Source organism: Pseudomassariella vexata (genome assembly GCF_002105095.1).
Source record: "Pseudomassariella vexata strain CBS 129021 chromosome Unknown BCR38scaffold_10, whole genome shotgun sequence".
NCBI lineage: Eukaryota > Fungi > Ascomycota > Sordariomycetes > Amphisphaeriales > Pseudomassariaceae > Pseudomassariella > Pseudomassariella vexata.
In genome coordinates this window covers 2,032,569-2,050,460 of record NW_024467965.1, presented here as the reverse complement: position 1 = coordinate 2,050,460, position 17,892 = coordinate 2,032,569, and the positions used below count along the sequence as shown (strand labels likewise).

Below are 17,892 nucleotides of genomic sequence, written 5' to 3'. Positions count from 1 at the left end.
TCTGATGTTCTTAGGAGGTTGTGACTCAAATCATAGCCCCGAGTGGCCGATGAAGTAACATGCCAGGGTGGTCCACCTGAGACGGCATCCAATTTACATGGACACGGCTATGTACCGCACTAGCATTGAAATTCTCAAGCCATTTTTCGGTCAAACTCCCCATAACAACGTGTTCCGTCTAATAAAGTGCACATGGTAAACTCTTGTTTCCTAGGTGCTAACACGGAGTATTGTTAGATGAACCCCTTTACGCCACACCTGATGTGATTTCATAAGCTATCTACACCCTACTCTGCGTGAAGTGAAAGTATGGAAGACTGCGGTACATCGACCCTGAATCATTCCAGGGTCTGGTCTTCCGCTCGATCGTCGTGTTGCCAAATATGTGCCGTCAAAGTTCCAATGTCTGTTTTGCTTCCTGATCCCGATCCTTATCCCGATCCCCATACCAATGCAATCGTAACGTCATCATTTTCTCTCATAACCTCCAATACTTTGAGTCAGACATAAAGCTATCTCCAGGAAGCTCTGCCCATGATCAAGAAAATCAAACTTCAACCTTCAAGGAAACCGTAGCATCCATCACGGAATTCCCATAGAAAATCTCAGCCCCAGCGTTGCCCACGTTGACAAAGTCACTGTCCTTGATGTAGCCCTGCCCCACCATGGCCGAAAGCCAGTCCTTCAAGTCGCCCTGGAAGGCGCCTTTGAAAGACCCAGTGGGAAGCAGACTGCGGACAGTGACGCCAGTCCCTGGGTTCTGGCCCTCGTAGACGTCGAAGCTGATGCCAAAGAGGTCGACGGCGGTAACGGGACCGCGGGAGTAGCCGATAGGGACTTGATCACCCCAGATCTCGATCCAGAGCATGAACTCGGAGGAGACGGGGTCATTGGGGTCAGCGCCGGCGGTGGACGAAGTGACGAAGTCGAAAAGGTTGCTGCCTGTGGTAGCGAGGGTTCATTAGCCACAGCTTAAAAGAAAATATAGGGGTGGTATGGGACGAACCTCTGAACTCGGTCGTGTTGGTACGCGACCACTTGAAGTACGCAGGAATAGATGAGATATCCGACAGACGGTTCTTTAAGTTGGTGCCGATACCGATGTTGGAATACCCCTTGCAGAGATCCTGGGTCGTCTTGTCGTTCGTCTTCTCAATGTCAGTGACACTTGTCCAGACCACGCCCTCCGTGGTGATGTCATCGTAGTTGGTGCACTGAGTCCCGGTCATGGAGTCAGCGTTGTACATGCTGTTGGCGATCGTCATTCCCGTTCCTGGGAGGTTGAGGCGAGCGCTGTTCCCGCATTGCTCGCTGGCCTCGACACTGGACTGCACACTTGACACCACGCTTTGCGCCAAGTTGGACGGGTTGATGATCGCATCTGAGGTAGTGGTCACCGTTGCGCTGGTTGCATCAGATACCTCGGTGGGCTCCTCAGCCGACGGCTCCGTGGTAGCTACAATCGCAGCGACACTGGAAGGTGGTGAGGCGATCGGCGTCACCGTGGGCACACCAGTCGCAAGCGCGGTAGATGCCACAATGGTCATCAAGCTTGAGAGCGCAGTTGAGTTCAACGCCGAAGTCACATTCGATGCCGGGATCGAGGTTACACTGGACGCTGCACTCGAGGCAGCACTCAATGCTGCATGACCGCTGTGGGTGTATGATCCGTGGGAGTCGCTGCACCCATGGTGCTTTGGTCGCGCATCGGCAACGATTGGGTTCAAGACCAGAAGAGCGAAGGCAAGTGACAACATCGTCAATGAATGAATGACTGAATAAAAAGCAGGAAACGAATGGCTGCAAGCTAGCTTACAGATGGAAGTGAACGACAAACAAATAGTGAACGAAAAGAGCCAGTGCAAGGACAAAGAGGTAGTAAAGAGAGAGCCGCTCCCGGTGCTTCTGTACTCATTTTGGAAGCCTCATCTCATAATAACTTTCTGTTGGTGGATGAAATGATCGCGTCGGTTGCAGGTCTGTCACACAGCCTAGAGCGAACGCTTTTAGTCGCAAGGGAGTGCCGGACTTGGGCGTTTGGCGTTTCAAGAATATGAAGAAACCCCTTTCCGGTGCGGCTATCTCAAGCCATCTCGGGGAACCCGCAGTAGCGTATTCCGCCGTCCAGGGTGAAGCAGCAGTCTAATGGCAGAGTTAAATTGGCAAAGGAATGCCGTGCGCCCTTGGTTGGAATCTTTGGTGTTTCTGAAATGAAAAAAGAAACATCTAGAACTAGGATCTCGACCACTTAGGTGATCGCCACCCCGCTTAACTTAGATACCGCCCTATGGCGCCCCGGGAGCTGACGGGATGAACTTTCCTGTGGAAATTACTTGGTAATATTAAGTGCATGGTCCTATCAGAATGTCCGACATTCCATGTGATATCTATAGAAACGTGGAAATTTCTTGCGTAACTCGAATTTCCCCCACATGAACCCCTTCGCTCCAGTTGAAATGTATCCCGACCTTGGCAAAAGCTGCAATGTCCCGAATATGGGAACAGAGGGCGCGGACGAAACGACGAGTTGGACAAATGATTAATTAAGATGTCTTGTTGATGTCGAGTTTACGCTGCAACCATAGTCTTATCATCCTAGAACGGCAGCATCGGACCTAGCGGTCGAGCTTGATGACTACATAGATGCAGAGAAAGTTGCGATTCAGTACATGCTGTGCACGCTGTGGGAGCACAATGAAAGCTCGACGAACCACATTGTAACGGATCACAACTGCTATAACATCAAGCGCCATGTTGATTGTGCGGCGGCATTCGGCCACGGGGACAGCGCAGCGCCTCAGATTTAGCGGTTCAGTGATTCACATTTTGGGGCGGTAGTAACTAACCCCAGTTTGAACTTAAAGTAGGGACGATATAAATAGATGATGCTGTGCCTTCATTGATAAACACCTGGGGTTTTACAGAATACAACGTCCTTCTATCGGCACGCATATGTACTTGTCCTCTGTTATATGGTCTGAACGAATGAATAGTCAGTTAGCATATTGGGCAGTAGTTTGTTCTTGTACTGATTATGTGCCCTTCTTCTTTTAATTTTCTTAACTAACCTAACATTTCAGCCGTTGTTGAAATCCTTCACCGAAATGTCCTAAAGATTGAAGTCATTACCAGGATTCGCCCAATTCAAGTGATTGGGATTGACAACATCAGGCAAGTAATACTTGTAATAGTCATCTGGAGCTGGCAGCTCCGTTACATGATCCTCTTTCTTCTGCATTTTTTGCACGTACTTCTCCAAATCCAATGTATTCTCCTTCCGCCACTCACTCAACTTATAAAAGTTGATACACTGCTTGTTCACACCCATATCCGGGAACGGATACGCCTGCTCAGCCACCCAGTGCATGGTAATGAGATTCATGTTCCCGCTGCACTGAATTGTCTGCATTAACATATCAACACAATGGTTGATGTGCACCTCGTACATCTCGCCCTTCTGTGAGTGGTGGTAGCCACCACCATGCGAAGCCGAAGCGCCGGTTGTGTTGTAATACTCGCCGTAAGCGATACGCCGCAGTGAGTTGAGGCAGTGCAGCTGGTGATATACGTCCAGGACGGTGGCGTACGCATCGTCGCCGAGACCCCAGTCTTCGTCTTCAAGTTTGGAGACTATCGAGGGGTCTTTGCCCATGGCGCGGATTTGGTCGGCAGTTACGGAGAAGTAGCGGGTGAGTTCCCACTCATCCCAGATGGCATCGGCGATTGGGTTGGGCAACTGACGTGCGATGGAGGGGTCTTTGGGCGTGAATAGAGTGCCATTCAGAGTCTGCGGTTTCATCTCCAGGTCGAACAGGTCGTGTATGGGACCTAGGGACATAGGAATCAGTTGCGAGTATGGAACTGCGACTCATCAATAGCTTCAGTCTTACTATATGTCGATGCTCGCCGTAAAGCACCGTTGAGTCTCCAATAAGTGTCATAGTACCATATCCCCCAAAGACTATACGAGATGATGAACACAATGTTGAGCCCTGTGATCAGGTACAGCTTGATTCCCTGCGATTTCGAATTGGGACAATCACAGCGAATCTTTTCGCTTAGAAAGCCGGGGCTCTCATGGTCATCAATTTCTCTCGGTGGTTCTGACGACGTTAGGGACACAGGCGAATACTTGGTCTTCTGTAATAGAAACATGATGACTCGGCGAACGTTGAGTAATGGCGACGAGCTTGTTTGGATTTTCATGAACAGAAGTGAACGCCGGCACCAGATTCCGATGACAGCAGGGAGAAAATAAGCCCGAAGTTGAAAGAGGCACGGAGATACGTTATGACCTCAGAGTTACGAAAGCTCCGAGGCACGCCTGGTTCGGATCATTCACTGCCGTTGTAATGCAGCCTTAAAGCAAGGCTAAGCCTCCGTATCTTCAGCAGCGACTAGGGAATTCAGGCTACAGGTCATGCGAAAATCATCCTCATGGTGGGACTCCCCTGTTATCCATGACCACAAGAGCGATAGAAGGATTCCAGCGTATTCTACCTTAGGAAGCTGCCAAGACGCTTAAGATACTTTGCTACATCTTACATCCTGGTGGTTATCTGGTATCCTATCATTCCTGTGAAGTAACTAGCAATCTATCGTATAATCAGCACCATTTTTGCGACTGCTCGTCGCCTGGCTGAAGAATCAAGGTATATTACCTGTTCTGGACACAAGATGCGGCACAGATACAGGCGGTGAGAAGCTTCATCTGCCTTTGTATTGCATAGCGCGTCATCTCCATGGCGTCATTCGGAGGATGACCACGAGCCCGTCTGGCCACAGCGAACAAATGCTCCAGTTATATTTAAGTATATCAAGAGGCCACAGAGGTATTGCTCCAAGCTGTTAAGCCTCTCTCAGATCAAGTCCCGACTCGTTCACGCATAGTACCCAGCACCATTCAGACTCTATTCCCACCAACTCAAATGCGCATCCAGACTGCTGCCGCATTCTTCCTGGCCACAGTGGCCCTGGGTGTCCCCGTCAAAGTATGTGCAAAGAATTCGTTGATGATTCCATCCAGGCGCTAATGTATAGCTGTACCAGTGGGGAGAATCCGTCGACGATGATCCCAAGACGGCTACTCTGCCATACAACGTCAATGCTTTGAGGGCAGGAGAAAAACGCGGAGAGGCGGTCTACGATGACCCCAAGACTGCCACCCTGCCATACAGCGTCAATGCTCTTCGATTAGGCGAGGAGAAGCGCGGTGAAGCCGTCTACGAAAACCCCAAGGTTGCCACCATGCCATACTCCGTCAATGCTTTGAGGGTGGAGGAGGAGGCTATTTAGGACAGCCCAAAGGCTGTTGTTACCTTGTTTTGTAATGTCAACGCGCTGGAAACCGCAGAGTGACATCCTGCATTCTGCGAAAGAGAACCAGGCTGGGCATGGTTTTCACGGACTTTATCAGAGGGCCTGAGAAAGGTCTTAGGGTGGCGCGAATGCTTCGGTTCTTGACATTGTTGAAGATTTGCCGTGTCGCCAGAAGAAACAGTTATTTACTAGAAATGACTCAATTAACATGTCTTCTATGTGGTGTGCATCCTTCAGCCATCGTCTTAGCCCAGTACTCATATGAATTTCCAGGACGAAGTGATTTCATACGTCAATTTCGAGTAGTCCAACACTAGACTATCCCAATGATAGCATCAAGCCCGGTACAGCTTGAACTGGCTGGTTTTGCAAAAGGGAGAATGACAGATGTGCCTGGGTATTCACATGCCTCGAAACCGAAAGAATGATCGAATTAGCTCGTAAAAATCTACAACATGCACAAGTGCTTCAATAGAACCAACAAAATCTCCGCCGCCGAAGCCCTCGGTTCAACTATGGCGAGTATGTGCTGATCAGGCCTCACCAATATGGCCCCACCCCTCATCATGTTGGAACCCTGCTTAAAGAGCATTCTGTGCTTCTCAAAGACGAATTCGAAGTCCGCGTCTAATGCATAAAGATGAACCTGAATGTGTCTCCCCCTCAACAAGTCTTGCAGCTCCTCATATCGTCTACCCCAATCATCTCTGGATCCCACAACCACTGTAAAGGAGTTGAAGTGACATAAATCTAGCGTTGAAGCCGTGCGCGCGAATATCTCATCATTTGACCACTCTTCCACGTAAGAAACGTCCACGGGTTTAAAGTCTGGGATCTGGGTCGGGTCGTGGAGCTTGATCCATGCGTGGGGCAGTCGAGCACCTGGGATAAGCTTAGGTGTATAATGCGAGGCATTGGATGGTGCATGTTTCGATCCGTATACGTACCCTATATGAATCTCCAGCTGCCATTTAAGTCGTCAGTAACGTTCAATGTGTTTACTACGGTGGGATGAGAACGGGGAGTACATTATCAAAATGCTCTCTTTGCCCTTCGACCTGCCCCTTGATTAAATCTTGCTTAGCAGGGTCATGGATTGACTTGTGAAGATTCCCTCTCGCTTCTTCGATATCCTCAATCCCAGCGGTTCCAAGTGTATTAAGGAAAGAGAATATTTTCTTGCCATTCTCGACGCTTTGGCCTGAGTTTACTAGCGCAATCTGACGTCGCTCTTCCACGTAGCTTTCTAAGATGCGCTGGCCTGCCCGTCCTTGGTGCACACTTGCGATCTTATATGCGAGGTTATGGACATCAGCTATGCCTGAGTTGAGGCCCAAACCACCGGTGGGTGGGAAGGAGTGGGCTGCGTCGCCTGCTCTGGAGTCGGCATTAGTTCATGCATCGGTAATTGGCAGAATATAGGGCAAAACAACTGATGCAGAGACTTACAGTAAGACGTTTCCAACATGATATTGATTCGCAACTCTGCGACTGAGAACCCAGGGTCGGTAACTTAAGACGTTGAAGGGAACATCGTGACCGATGGCTGCAGCAACGACTTTCCGGGCTAGGTCCGCATTCCAGGAGCCCACTGGGTGTCTCTTGGGCTAGATAATTATGAGCCACTGGTAAATCGTCCAGATGCAACCAGCTTACGTCAAAGTTGTTGATCAATACTTGATTCTCCGACAGATCATACGCAATGATAAACCCGGAGCAAGCTGGGTCTGTGATCCAATGCAGCATGCCAACTCGATCCTTGACCACAGGTCTCAAGTCGGCATTGAAGTGTATCGTCATCATTGTCTCGTCTGAACATCTTATAAGTCATTTTCGTTGATCCGTAGCAGACATCCATAGTCACTTACAACTGTCTTCACCCTCGCTTTCAATCCCTAGGTCGTTCCGTACCTGGCTCTTGGCACCATCGCAACCAACCACATGTCTCGAACGAACAGTGTATTGATGCTTCGTGTGGCACTCTTCGAGTGTACTGGTAACAACTCCGTTTTCCTATTTTATGAGTTACTGGGACATGACAATGTTGATTGAGTCGCGTTTACCTGGCGGCAAGAAACGAACGCAACCCCTTTTCGCACTTCCACGTTAGAATCATACATCAAGTGACTGGCGATGAACTTCTCAAAGTCCGGTTGGGCGACGTTGTGAATCATCTGAAGCTCATTCGTCAGTCACACCCGGCATTCCTCAAAAAGAAGAGCCCCTACCTCGGGCGTCTCGTCCATGACCTCAATGTCCATCCGCTCATAGGGAAGCACCCCAATGCGTTCGCCACTCAAGTTTGTCAGAAAATTGACCCAGTAAGCATCTTTTCGCCTAGTCCCCATCTTTCGCAATGCAGTTGTGTCGAGGCCAAACTGGCGGCATATCTCTAGAGATCTTGGACAGAGCGCATGCGCTTTAGGCGCGGCGAGCCTCTCAGGGTATTTTTCGATCAGAAGTGACTGGACTAGAGTAGAGTGAGCGATTATTCAGTTGTATAAATACGAGGTGGCTGGTGAGTACCTCCAAATTTAGATAGAAGATATGACATGAGTAGGCCGCTAGGGCCGCCGCCAACGACGAGGACTGGCACGTCGATGTCGATATTCCAGCCACTGCTTGGAAAGCCGTTGGCCGCGTTAATACTGTCAGTGACCATCTCGTTGAATTGAATAGTCAAGAAAGAGGGCAACTTGACGTTGTGCGAGTCCGAGTTTACTTGCGCTGGCTCGAGGTAAAGTAACGGTGTTCCTGCGCCTTGACGCCGAGGCATCATCTGTACCATATGAAGATTTCTCCAGCTCCCAGCATAGCCAGTAAATCAGATGAAAGCTAAGGCCAGTATGATTTAACACAACCAACTGTTGGGATGAAACATTCTGTGGGAAATACAGGCAGGGGGGCTGTATTGGTGATGATGGCGATGATGGGACCAACTCCCAGGAATCTGCTGCGACAAAAGGGCTATCTATGGGCAGTTGAGCCAAGTGATGCACCCACCATACAGCCGGTAGTTTTGGCGCACGCAACATATTCCATCCTGCGTGAAACCGCACCTAAATACTTGCGTCATGTTGAACTAGCCCCGCATAAGCCAAAGTTCAACAACTTCCCTTTGAACAACCCGGCTTGCGATATCGACGTCCCCATGATTTAGAAGACCCGACCTTAGCCATGAGACCGCTTAGTTTGCGGTAATTTAATGCGGCTCGGTATTTAAAATGCATCTGTCTTTCAGCAAAAACATAAATCGAAGATCTGACTGTCTGACCTCTTGAAGCTGATACGACCACTCAAAGCCCTAAGTGCTGTCATATGTTTATTGAACCAAGTAAACTGTGTCATGAAATTCTTGAAAACTCAGTGCATGGCTAGATATAGACTAGAGATGAGTCCACAGTTATAGTATGGTAAATGCTTTTAGCTACTTGTTTCAATGGTTCTTTCTCTGGCAATCACAGGAGCAGGATTCACTCTGTTGTTGGACTTCCAATCCGCACTCAAACCAAATCGAAGCCTCGTAGTTTCACTCGAGCCCGCTCCAGTGCTTCCCTTTCCACAGATACACGTATTATTCCCCCTGTACCCGAGTCGCATTGCACAATCTCGGGTATACATGATCACCGAAATCTCGGATCTTCAGACTTGTCTTGCCGGTTGACTTGGCAAGTTGTCTTGTTCTGTGTACGCACGCTTCTTGGTAGAGAGCCTGGTGCACGTTGTCTGGAAAAGGCCCCAGCAACGGCTTTCCGGACATGCTGCCATGGAGTTAACATTCACCCACTACCTAATATTATTTCGCGCCTGTTGGCCGTAGTAATATTTTTATTTCGTAACCTGAAAATTACACGATATGACGGTATATGAGCCGATCCCCATGAAACCATCCTGCGCCGTGAAGAAGATGTGGCCCTGGAGGTATACTCAAGCTGCATTACAAAACTTTAACTCAGAGAATCTTGTAGTATATCATTGTTGTTCACTGACTGGTCGCCCTTCAGTCAGGTTGTCAAGCACGCCGTAAAATCTGCAAGGTGGAGGTGCCTTAGCGGTTTGTCGGTTGACCAGCAGCTGTGCCTGAAGTGGCCCAGAAGCAATTTTATGAAGAATACCCCGATGATCGATTCTTTCGAGTAACAATCTGGCAACGAAGTAAGACAAGGCTGGATAATTGAGTATATATTTCTCACGTATCCCAAATTTTTCAAATGAGACAAAACATAATAGCCATCTTTGCACTGCATCTAGTGAATGCTTGAAGCTACAACACCAGAGAGGCGAAGAACACCGCACCCTATATATTTTGCTTTGGGGTAGAACAATCCACCGGCTATGGTCGTGTGAAGCATGGAAACTTAGGAGAACCGATCAGTAGCCCAGTCTGTGACCCAAGTCCTCAACCCCAGCAGTGTTTTTCTTTCCCTTACCGAGTCGTTTTCTGCCAGAGAGACCAATGATCAAGTTGTTTTGATGATTTCCAAGACGACGTGCCGATAAACATATGTGACCGCCACAGAATAAGCGGGGATGATATTCATAGCAGTAACGCCGCCCCTTAGGAGACCCAGTATTCCGTAGATCCTATCTCAAACACCCGTTACATTTTGTGTCATGTATTTTAGCCAATTGTTCAGCTAAGTAGTCTTCGATATAGTGAGCACCCCTATCTGGGAAAGGGGTGAGGAGCGAGGGGAAACGTATAAGTGATTAATTGTCTGTAAGATATGCCATAACCGGGGTTATCTTCAAACAGCGACCCGGTAGATCCTCGGGCTCAATTGAACATTCGGACTGGAGCTCAAGCTCTCCACCGAAAGGACCCTCGCCGCAGGCATCGTGGAGCTTAACCACCGTCGTCACCCAAATCCCATTGAGCCTCGCGCCCCTTAACAACGGCAACAATGTCGCTGTCCCGCGAAGCCGAGAAGGTGCTGCTGACGCCGTCCGTACGGCGCACCATCTATGCCCGCGCATCTCAACAATCCTCCCGACTGGTCGCCTCGCACGCTATCCGAAGCTTCCAAACCTCGTCCAAGAGCCTGCTCCCCAACAACAGCCCACTCGGTCCGAGCGGTTCGCTGACGGGTCTCGGCTCGATTCCGCCGTCGTACTTTCAGCGTCCTTCTCTGCCGGCCAACACCATTGTCCGGTTCGTACCACAGCAGACGGCATGGATCGTCGAGCGCATGGGCAAATTCAACCGGATTCTTGAACCCGGTCTGGCCATCTTGGTGCCTTTCCTTGATCGCATCGCGTACGTGAAGAGCCTCAAGGAGGTGGCCATAGAGATTCCCAGCCAGAGCGCCATCACGGCTGATAATGTGACGCTCGAGTTGGATGGTGTGCTGTACACGAGGGTGTTCGATGCCTACAAAGCTTCGTATGTTTCCCCCTCTTCATTCATTGTTGTCAATCCACTCCACCCATGAGTATGGACTCGTGCTAACACTTATAATCTAGCTACGGCGTAGAAGACGCCGAATATGCCATCTCCCAACTAGCCCAAACGACGATGCGCTCCGAGATCGGCCAGCTAACCCTCGACCACGTCCTCAAGGAGCGCGCTGCGCTTAACACCAACATCACAGCCGCCATCAACGAAGCCGCGCAAGCATGGGGTGTGACGTGTCTACGGTATGAGATCCGCGATATCCATGCACCCGCCGCCGTGGTCGAGGCCATGCACCGCCAGGTGACGGCCGAGCGGTCCAAGCGCGCCGAGATTCTCGACTCCGAAGGCCAAAGGCAGTCCGCCATCAACATTGCCGAGGGAAAGAAGCAGAGCGTCATCCTGGCGTCCGAGGCCATGCGGGCGGAGAAGATCAACCGCGCGAGCGGTGAGGCTGAGGCTATTCTCATGAAGGCCAAGGCGACGGCGAACGGCATTGACGCAGTGGCGCGAGCCATCCAAGCCGGAGGTAGCTCGGCGCAGGGTGCGGTCAGCTTGAACGTGGCCGAGAGATATGTCGATGCATTTGGCAAGCTGGCGCGCGAGAGCACCGCCGTAGTGGTACCCGGCAATGTGGGCGACATCGGCGGCATGATCGCTACGGGTTTGAGCGTGTTCGGCAAGGTCGGCGAGGCGCAGACGCGGAGCATGGCAGCTGCAAAGTTTGTCGAGGATCCCGAGGAGAGCGATGGGTCGAGGGAGGACAGGAAAAACAAACCCGCCTCCGCTGAGAGCGTCAAGGATTCCATGGTGGCCGAGTTTGACAACGCAGCTGCTACGGCTGGGAAGAACTAGAGTGATTCTTCGACAGCATGCCAGCAGCAGAGCCAGGTGTTGACGACGGTATCCCATCTTCCTCAACCACGACCAGAGACTGGACGCGCTATTACTTGGCAGAAGGGCCAGGGATTCGTTGATATGTGATGTGGGATGTAACACTATTGAGGATGATGACGAAGAAAATGTCATTTGTTTTGTCCAAGGTCCAAGAGGAAGTTCACGGCGAGGCAAGCATTATAATAACCCAGGAACGTGAAAAAGCGCGGCGTCCGTCGGTCAGTAGCAATGAGCATTTTGATTCCATCCACGGCACGGCAGGCAGCATGGTTTGGACACCACATATGTATTTCTACAAAGGGAGAAAGAAAAAAGCACAAACTGGAGTTTGGGTTTGAACACTAGCACCCAGCTCTATTCAACTCATCAGCTCAACTCAGTTCGGCATTCAGTATAGCCAGCAAGTCCGTCTGGCAGGCTGTAACTGTCGAAGAGTCGAACATGTTAGATATCCCTCTCTATTCCTCTATTACGCACAATGGCAATCTGTAATAATAGTAGTACAGTCCTATTCGCTTCTTGTCGTGAACCACTCTACTTATAATAAGGTTGCCATGTCTACTTTTCTTCGAAAGCAAGAACAAAAAGAAAATCATGCCATGCTTTGCTTGCTCTCATTTCGTTACACCCCAAGCTCACCTCCCACGACCTCTAATGCCTTCCCCAATGAATTACCCACATCCTCATCCCCGCTCCGTCCTGCGACCTTAACCGCATCCACAATGAGAGGGTACAGTCTCAGCAAATGCTTCCGGGTCTCGCTTTCCACGTTCGCCATATCTGGGATAGCCTCGCTTTCACTTTGCAGCGTCACCAAACTATTTAGTATCCTACTCAATTCTTTCCGCTGGCTCAAGGGCTGCGGCATGCGGCCTCTCAAAGGCTGGTCCGCAATGTACGAGCGCAGTGTGAGGGCGGCTCGCAGGATCAGATACGGCGCCACCGTGCGAGCTAGTCGGACATGGAGCTGGTGCGGTGGCTCGGAGGGCGCATTAGTCGAAGATGGGGTCCCGAGTGATGGAAAGCCTGGTGTGGGGGGTTGTATCGTGATGCTGGGAGCAGCAGCCTCGTCGTGCGTCGAGACGAGAGCGAATAATTCCTCCAAGCAGACATACGCCATTTTCTCGCGCAGCGTTGGGGTCGGGTCGACGGTGCGGCCTGGTCGTGGCTTGTACAGACTGGTCAGGCCTTCCGCATTGTTGCCGTATATGAGGTCCGACTCTGCTGGCGCGGGTGCGTGGATAATGGACATGCGGAATAGCGACTCAGCAAAGAGCTTGCGAGTCTTTTCGGGCACGAGGTCTGCGCCCAGGGAGGGGATGATGAGCTCGCGGAGTTTGGTGAAAGAGGCAATATCAAAATTTTGGTCCAGGACAAGATTGATGCGCTCCGGAGGGACGTTGCAGTCGGCGTTTGTGATACCATTAGCGATTGAAACGATAGTTTGCCATATATCCTGGACGGTAGACCGTGAAATGTCAAGATTGCGGAGATGGTGGAGCGTTGCTTCCAGGATGGATAGTGCGGATGTAGTTGCTACTTTCCAAGGTTGTGTCGTCTTTGTGAGCGTCGGGAACTGATATTTGAGTACTATTGGCTTCGAGAGAGCTGATAACGCAGCTAAAAAGGCGCCATCGCTGTATATGCCTGGGTCTGAAGCATGAGCAACGACCAAAGCCTCCAGAATGAGCATGCTGGCCTTGGACATGGCCACATAAGTTCGCTTTTGTGTCGAGCGTTGGCTGGACATGGTATCATTTTCAAAAGCCAGTGAAATGAACTGGGATGCTTCGCTAATTAGTGCAGATGGCGCACCTGGTAGGTCCGTCCTAAGCATCTTCAGCACATCTAGGATTTTACTTTGCAGAGGTGTCGTATAGTCGATGTCAACAAAAAAGGCCCCAGGAGTGGCCTGTTGCATTGCCTGGGTCATGAGTGTCAGCATTCGACTTATGCGATCCACCGTCAAGTCCGCTTGAATTAGTCGGTATACATCGCGAAGTGCCGCAACGTATGCCAGCAGACAGTTTTGATTATCTGCCACCTTTGCGCCGTCAGCATTTTTGGCAATGGGGATGCCACGAGACCAAAGGTCCCAAGCGAGATCAATCGTCGTCTTGTTGAAGTTTTGTTTGGCACCATTTTGACTCTGGGAAAGAATCTGGCCCAAGGACTTGAAAGTCGCCGTGTTGATTTCAAGCACCTGAAAGTCGAGCAAGGTGGCAAAATGACCCAGCAATTGCTGCCAGTATGAGTTGAAGGTTGGATGGACGGTCAAAACGTCGAGGTAGTTTGCAAGTAGGCCCGATATGCCGTTCAAAACCACGACGGCTGTGTCGTGCCATTCGTTTCGCTCCTTTTCATTTACCTCGCGCCCACTGACTGACTGTAACTTGTCTTCGATCGATGTCATGAGCCTGAAGATGACCGACTTGATGCAGACAGACCATCCCTCTGGACTGAGTCGATCCCCATAGGCATCAAATATTCGCAGTAGAGTATGAGTGGCACCTATGGCCGTTAGCAGATGACCATGAAACATCTGGGGTTTCGCATACTGTTCCTCAGTTCAAGCCTGTCGTCTGTTGTCACCGTAGTAAGTCGTAAAAGTAGCAACATCCACAGGGCAGCGTCAGAGGAAGCGTTCTGTGGGTCTGCGGCCTTTTCCACTAAATCGCTGTCGTCTGTGCCTCCAACCAGACCATCCGTGATGGGCAGAGACTTGTGTTTGTTCTTCCCCGATAGAAAATCGGAGAGGACCCAAAAGAAAGTCACAGTCTTGTAAGTCAGCAACAGTTCGAGTAGAGCAGCGGGTTCTACTCACAGTAAGAGCGATGTTGAGGTCATCATCTTGCGAGCAAAATTTATACAGGGTATCAACGAGGATGAGAAAGCATGAATTGGGTAATGAAGACAAAAAATCTGAACAGATGAGCTGCAGGGAGTTGAAAGATGACCTGATGAGTCTGCCGGATCGTGTCATGAGTCTGGTGGACTGTGACTCGGCTGTCTTGCTGCCATCGTCGGCGAATCGCTTCTCTAAGAAAATACTGTTGATGATTTCAAAGGCAATATCCCAGCCGCTTATGAGCGTTTCACCGCAGTTGTCTAGCATGCTCTTAAGGCCTTCGAGGATGACCTTGTGGATGTCGACATCGGTAGAATAGCTCGCGACAGAGGACTGCCGGTTACTCATTTGCAATGGAAGGAGAGCATTTCGGAATGCTTCTAATAACCGAAGTTGGACTTTGCCGCGCAGTTCATCGCTAAAGCTCGACGCAGTGTTTGCCGCATCCAAGACAAGACGGACAAGAATATCTGCTGCGCGTGTCCGGACTTGAGCTGACATTGATGCTCCGCTCAATGTCCATATGAGTTCAGATACCAACGGTGTCCAACCCGAAACTTCAGGTGGGTACGTCAGTAGTCTCTCAATGTTGATGATGGCTACGTCTCCCAGCTTCGCCAGCGCAAACTGGTCCTCCTGGTTGAGCCCAGTAGTAGACACCGTAGACACACTTAGCATTTTTCGGTGCTGGCCGCTAGACGTCCTCAGTCCTTGAGGAGTCGGAGGCGTCAAGGATTGAGATGCGGGGGACTGCGGTTGGCTGGCGGGCTCACAGGCTGGTTCAGTGTGTCGTCCCAGCAGGCTGCATACTGCGCTGACAACCTCAACAAAGGATTCGTTGGGAAAGTCGACAGTGCTTTCGAACAACCTAGACGCAGCTGTCTCGACTGCCCGAATTTCAGTACTGAAGTTGGCAAGCAAGGAGTTAGCTTCGCTATCTGCCTTCTGGTCTGAACCCTTGTTGGCCATCGGCGTTTTCCCGGCCACCTTTCCAGTTGAGAACAAAACGAAATCGGCTTGTTGTAGTGTTTCGAGAATGATACTCCACGAAGAGCTGAGCGTAGGACCTAGAGCGATGCCCAAATTCAACAGTGCACGAAGGCAAAGCAAATTGCGCGTATTCAGCGTCTGTGATACGACGCTGGCATCAGCTGATGCCTGCCTCTGTCGTTCTCCGGCGGCACCAACAGGTGTCACGAGGTTGTCCACGCTCAGAAGCCCTCGGGCATTACCCAGGAGGCTACTGGGTGCTTCCACGGTCGGCGTTGCAGGGGCTCCTTTCGAGGAACCAGCATTCAGACATGCGGTAAATACGTTTGGAGGAACTGCAGCCTTCCCCAATGTGGTCAAGAAAGCATCCCTTGGCGTGTTCAGCTGCAATAACCCGGCCACGTGTGCAAACTTCTGGAAGGCCCGTACGAGTCCATGATAATATTCAGAGTCTAGGGCGGCAAAGAGAAACGTAGAGCACGTTGCCAGAATCGCAGGCCAGCACTCGTCAACAATTTGTGCGCAAATCCTCACTTCCTGATACAGAGGGTGGTCCTTCAATACCAACGGGTTGACGGGGACCGGGTTCCTCTTGAACGAACCCGAACGCGTCAGCAAGTCCGACGATGCTGTCCTTTCCAAGGTGGCCTTCGACGGCTCAGTGCCATCTTCGGGGATCGGGGCCGGAGATTCACGTCCCGTATCAGATAGCTTGGTACCTCTCTTGCGTGATCCCCGATCTGTAGGGACGGTAAGGGGAAGAATGAACTTTGCCAGGCCCTCAGATAGAGAAGTGATACAGGATAGAGTCAAGGCGTAGATGTATGATTCGGGTATCGGGGGCGGATCAGTCTTGTCCAACTGGTCAATGCAGGGAACCCGGATGGTGCTCCACTGAGAACTGATGCCGGTGTTGTAGCCCTCACCAACAGATCCGCTTATGATCCCTGTGACTCCGCTAGCCTCAAGCATCGCCTGATCAGTCGAGGTGCCAAGATTAGCGTATGGATTAGCGATGGGGATGGTTGATTGGTGACCGAGTCCAATGACGGCGGGCTTCTCCGTGCTAACACGCACAAAAGTGCCCATGAGCCCTTTCAGGATGTCCCTGTCTTCGTCCTTGTTGTCATACAGCAGGAAAATCTTCCTCAGAAGACCTGGATCGGCGAATATTCCACGAAAGACCTCCATGCATAGCGCCCGTCTCCATATCGCTGTGTCCTGATCGAGCAGCTTCGTCAGGATCTCAAGGGCCTCGCCGCCTTCATTGGGAAGTATGGTAAGATGCCGTCTGAGCAGCGTGTACAGGATACGGACCAGCCTGACCGTCGTGGCGAAGTTAGTTTTACCCGACAGGGCGCTGGTCAAAAAGGGCATCACTCGGGTCCGTAGAACGTGTGCTTGCTCGGGATGGGAAGAAAAGATAGAGGCGTGATTGGTCAAGACTGATTCTATCAGCTCTAGGCCAAACGTCTGGGGAAGCCCGGTGAACCGAAGGTACTCGGGTCGTTGGTTCTCAGTCATGAGGCAGATGTCGTTGAAAACACGGTGTGCATCCAGTGCTGCAGAATGCAGCTGGACATGACCATCCTGGGTCGGCGCATCTCCCACGTAGCCAGTTTTCGAGCTTAACCTATCCTCGGCCACGACTTTGTCGAAAACTGACACGACCAGCTGTTGGAGGGTAGCAGCCGAGGTATTGTTGACAATGCCATTTTTGCTAGTCTGTAAAACGAAACAGATATTCAAGGCAGTAACGAGCAAGTCTCCTTTGATATCAGCTGAATAGTTCTGCAGCAACGTCGGAAGAGCTTGTAGTATCTTCAGCTGGACGTCAAGGCCGGAAGTCGTGGCCTCTCGCAAGGCTTCGAGTACTGGGCTCAGCTTGGATCGCGGCAACGCACTGGCCATGACAAGCCGTTGCAGGCAGACAATTGCAATCCCGGTGAACTTGGCATTTTTGGTACCACATGCGACAACGAAGGGGTTGACGAAGTTCACCCTTTGGGCGAGTTCTGGGAGCTGTTAGAGCAGGAGTACTTGACGGGTCACGTCGGCAGGAAATGAGTAAATACCAGCGGCGATTTGAGCTTCATTGGCACCTCGGATGCTCTTGAGCTCCTCGAGAGACTTCTCGGCAGCCTACTATATGTGTTAGTGTCCTTGGTTCTCAAGAGGTTCCTCTTACACGATAAAGGGCATCAATGAGGCCAGTGGGTACGTACCTGTCTAAGATCATTGTGTTTCCGCTTGCTTTCTTGAATGAGATTGGTGAGCTCCGACGTCAGGAGCTGAGTTGTCATCTTGACCAGTTGATTCTAGTAAACTCCATCGGGAGCCAAGAGAAAGAATTCCTAAGATTTTGGGCTTGATGTCCCAGGATTCCCACACAGACCAGATGTCCCCAGGCACCCAACTGAGCGAGCTTGTTGCCAGATTGGTCGGC

The 17,892-nt window shown here is 50.8% G+C and overlaps 6 protein-coding genes across 6 annotated transcripts; 2 read left to right on the top strand and 4 right to left on the bottom strand.

Annotated features, from left to right (window-relative positions):
• Positions 1–547: 547 nt before the first annotated feature.
• Positions 548–1,247, bottom strand: BCR38DRAFT_459543 (concanavalin A-like lectin/glucanase domain-containing protein; the record flags this gene model as incomplete). The annotated part of the gene is made up of 2 exons (XM_040862302.1): positions 548–942; positions 1,007–1,247. 2 exons carry the CDS (start codon positions 1,245–1,247, stop codon positions 548–550), a joined length of 636 nt encoding a protein of 211 aa, XP_040713841.1.
• Positions 1,248–3,027: 1,780 nt separating this feature from the next.
• Positions 3,028–4,155, bottom strand: BCR38DRAFT_526072 (uncharacterized protein; the record flags this gene model as incomplete). Its single annotated transcript, XM_040865340.1, has 2 exons — positions 3,028–3,828; positions 3,891–4,155. The coding sequence occupies 2 exons, from the start codon at positions 4,153–4,155 to the stop codon at positions 3,110–3,112; spliced, it is 984 nt and encodes a 327-aa protein (XP_040713840.1). The 3' UTR covers positions 3,028–3,109.
• Positions 4,156–4,928: 773 nt separating this feature from the next.
• Positions 4,929–5,295, top strand: BCR38DRAFT_411604 (uncharacterized protein; the record flags this gene model as incomplete). The annotated part of the gene is made up of 2 exons (XM_040858591.1): positions 4,929–4,991; positions 5,050–5,295. 2 exons carry the CDS (start codon positions 4,929–4,931, stop codon positions 5,293–5,295), a joined length of 309 nt encoding a protein of 102 aa, XP_040713839.1.
• Positions 5,296–5,756: 461 nt separating this feature from the next.
• On the bottom strand, positions 5,757–7,942 carry BCR38DRAFT_441066 (FAD binding domain-containing protein). The gene is made up of 8 exons (XM_040860750.1): positions 7,846–7,942; positions 7,548–7,789; positions 7,383–7,493; positions 7,188–7,332; positions 6,976–7,130; positions 6,769–6,926; positions 6,348–6,696; positions 5,757–6,283 (listed from the first exon to the last, which is right to left on the bottom strand). The coding sequence occupies exons 1-8, from the start codon at positions 7,871–7,873 to the stop codon at positions 5,768–5,770; spliced, it is 1,704 nt and encodes a 567-aa protein (XP_040713838.1). The 5' UTR covers positions 7,874–7,942; the 3' UTR covers positions 5,757–5,767.
• Positions 7,943–10,223: 2,281 nt separating this feature from the next.
• Positions 10,224–11,566, top strand: BCR38DRAFT_347750 (uncharacterized protein; the record flags this gene model as incomplete). The annotated part of the gene is made up of 2 exons (XM_040856370.1): positions 10,224–10,702; positions 10,783–11,566. The coding sequence occupies 2 exons, from the start codon at positions 10,224–10,226 to the stop codon at positions 11,564–11,566; spliced, it is 1,263 nt and encodes a 420-aa protein (XP_040713837.1).
• Positions 11,567–12,230: 664 nt separating this feature from the next.
• BCR38DRAFT_347878 (endosomal peripheral membrane protein) lies at positions 12,231–17,749 on the bottom strand (the record flags this gene model as incomplete). The annotated part of the gene is made up of 5 exons (XM_040856380.1): positions 12,231–14,119; positions 14,167–14,386; positions 14,433–17,461; positions 17,522–17,588; positions 17,672–17,749. The coding sequence occupies 5 exons, from the start codon at positions 17,747–17,749 to the stop codon at positions 12,231–12,233; spliced, it is 5,283 nt and encodes a 1,760-aa protein (XP_040713836.1).
• Between the last annotated feature and the right edge of the window lie 143 nt (positions 17,750–17,892).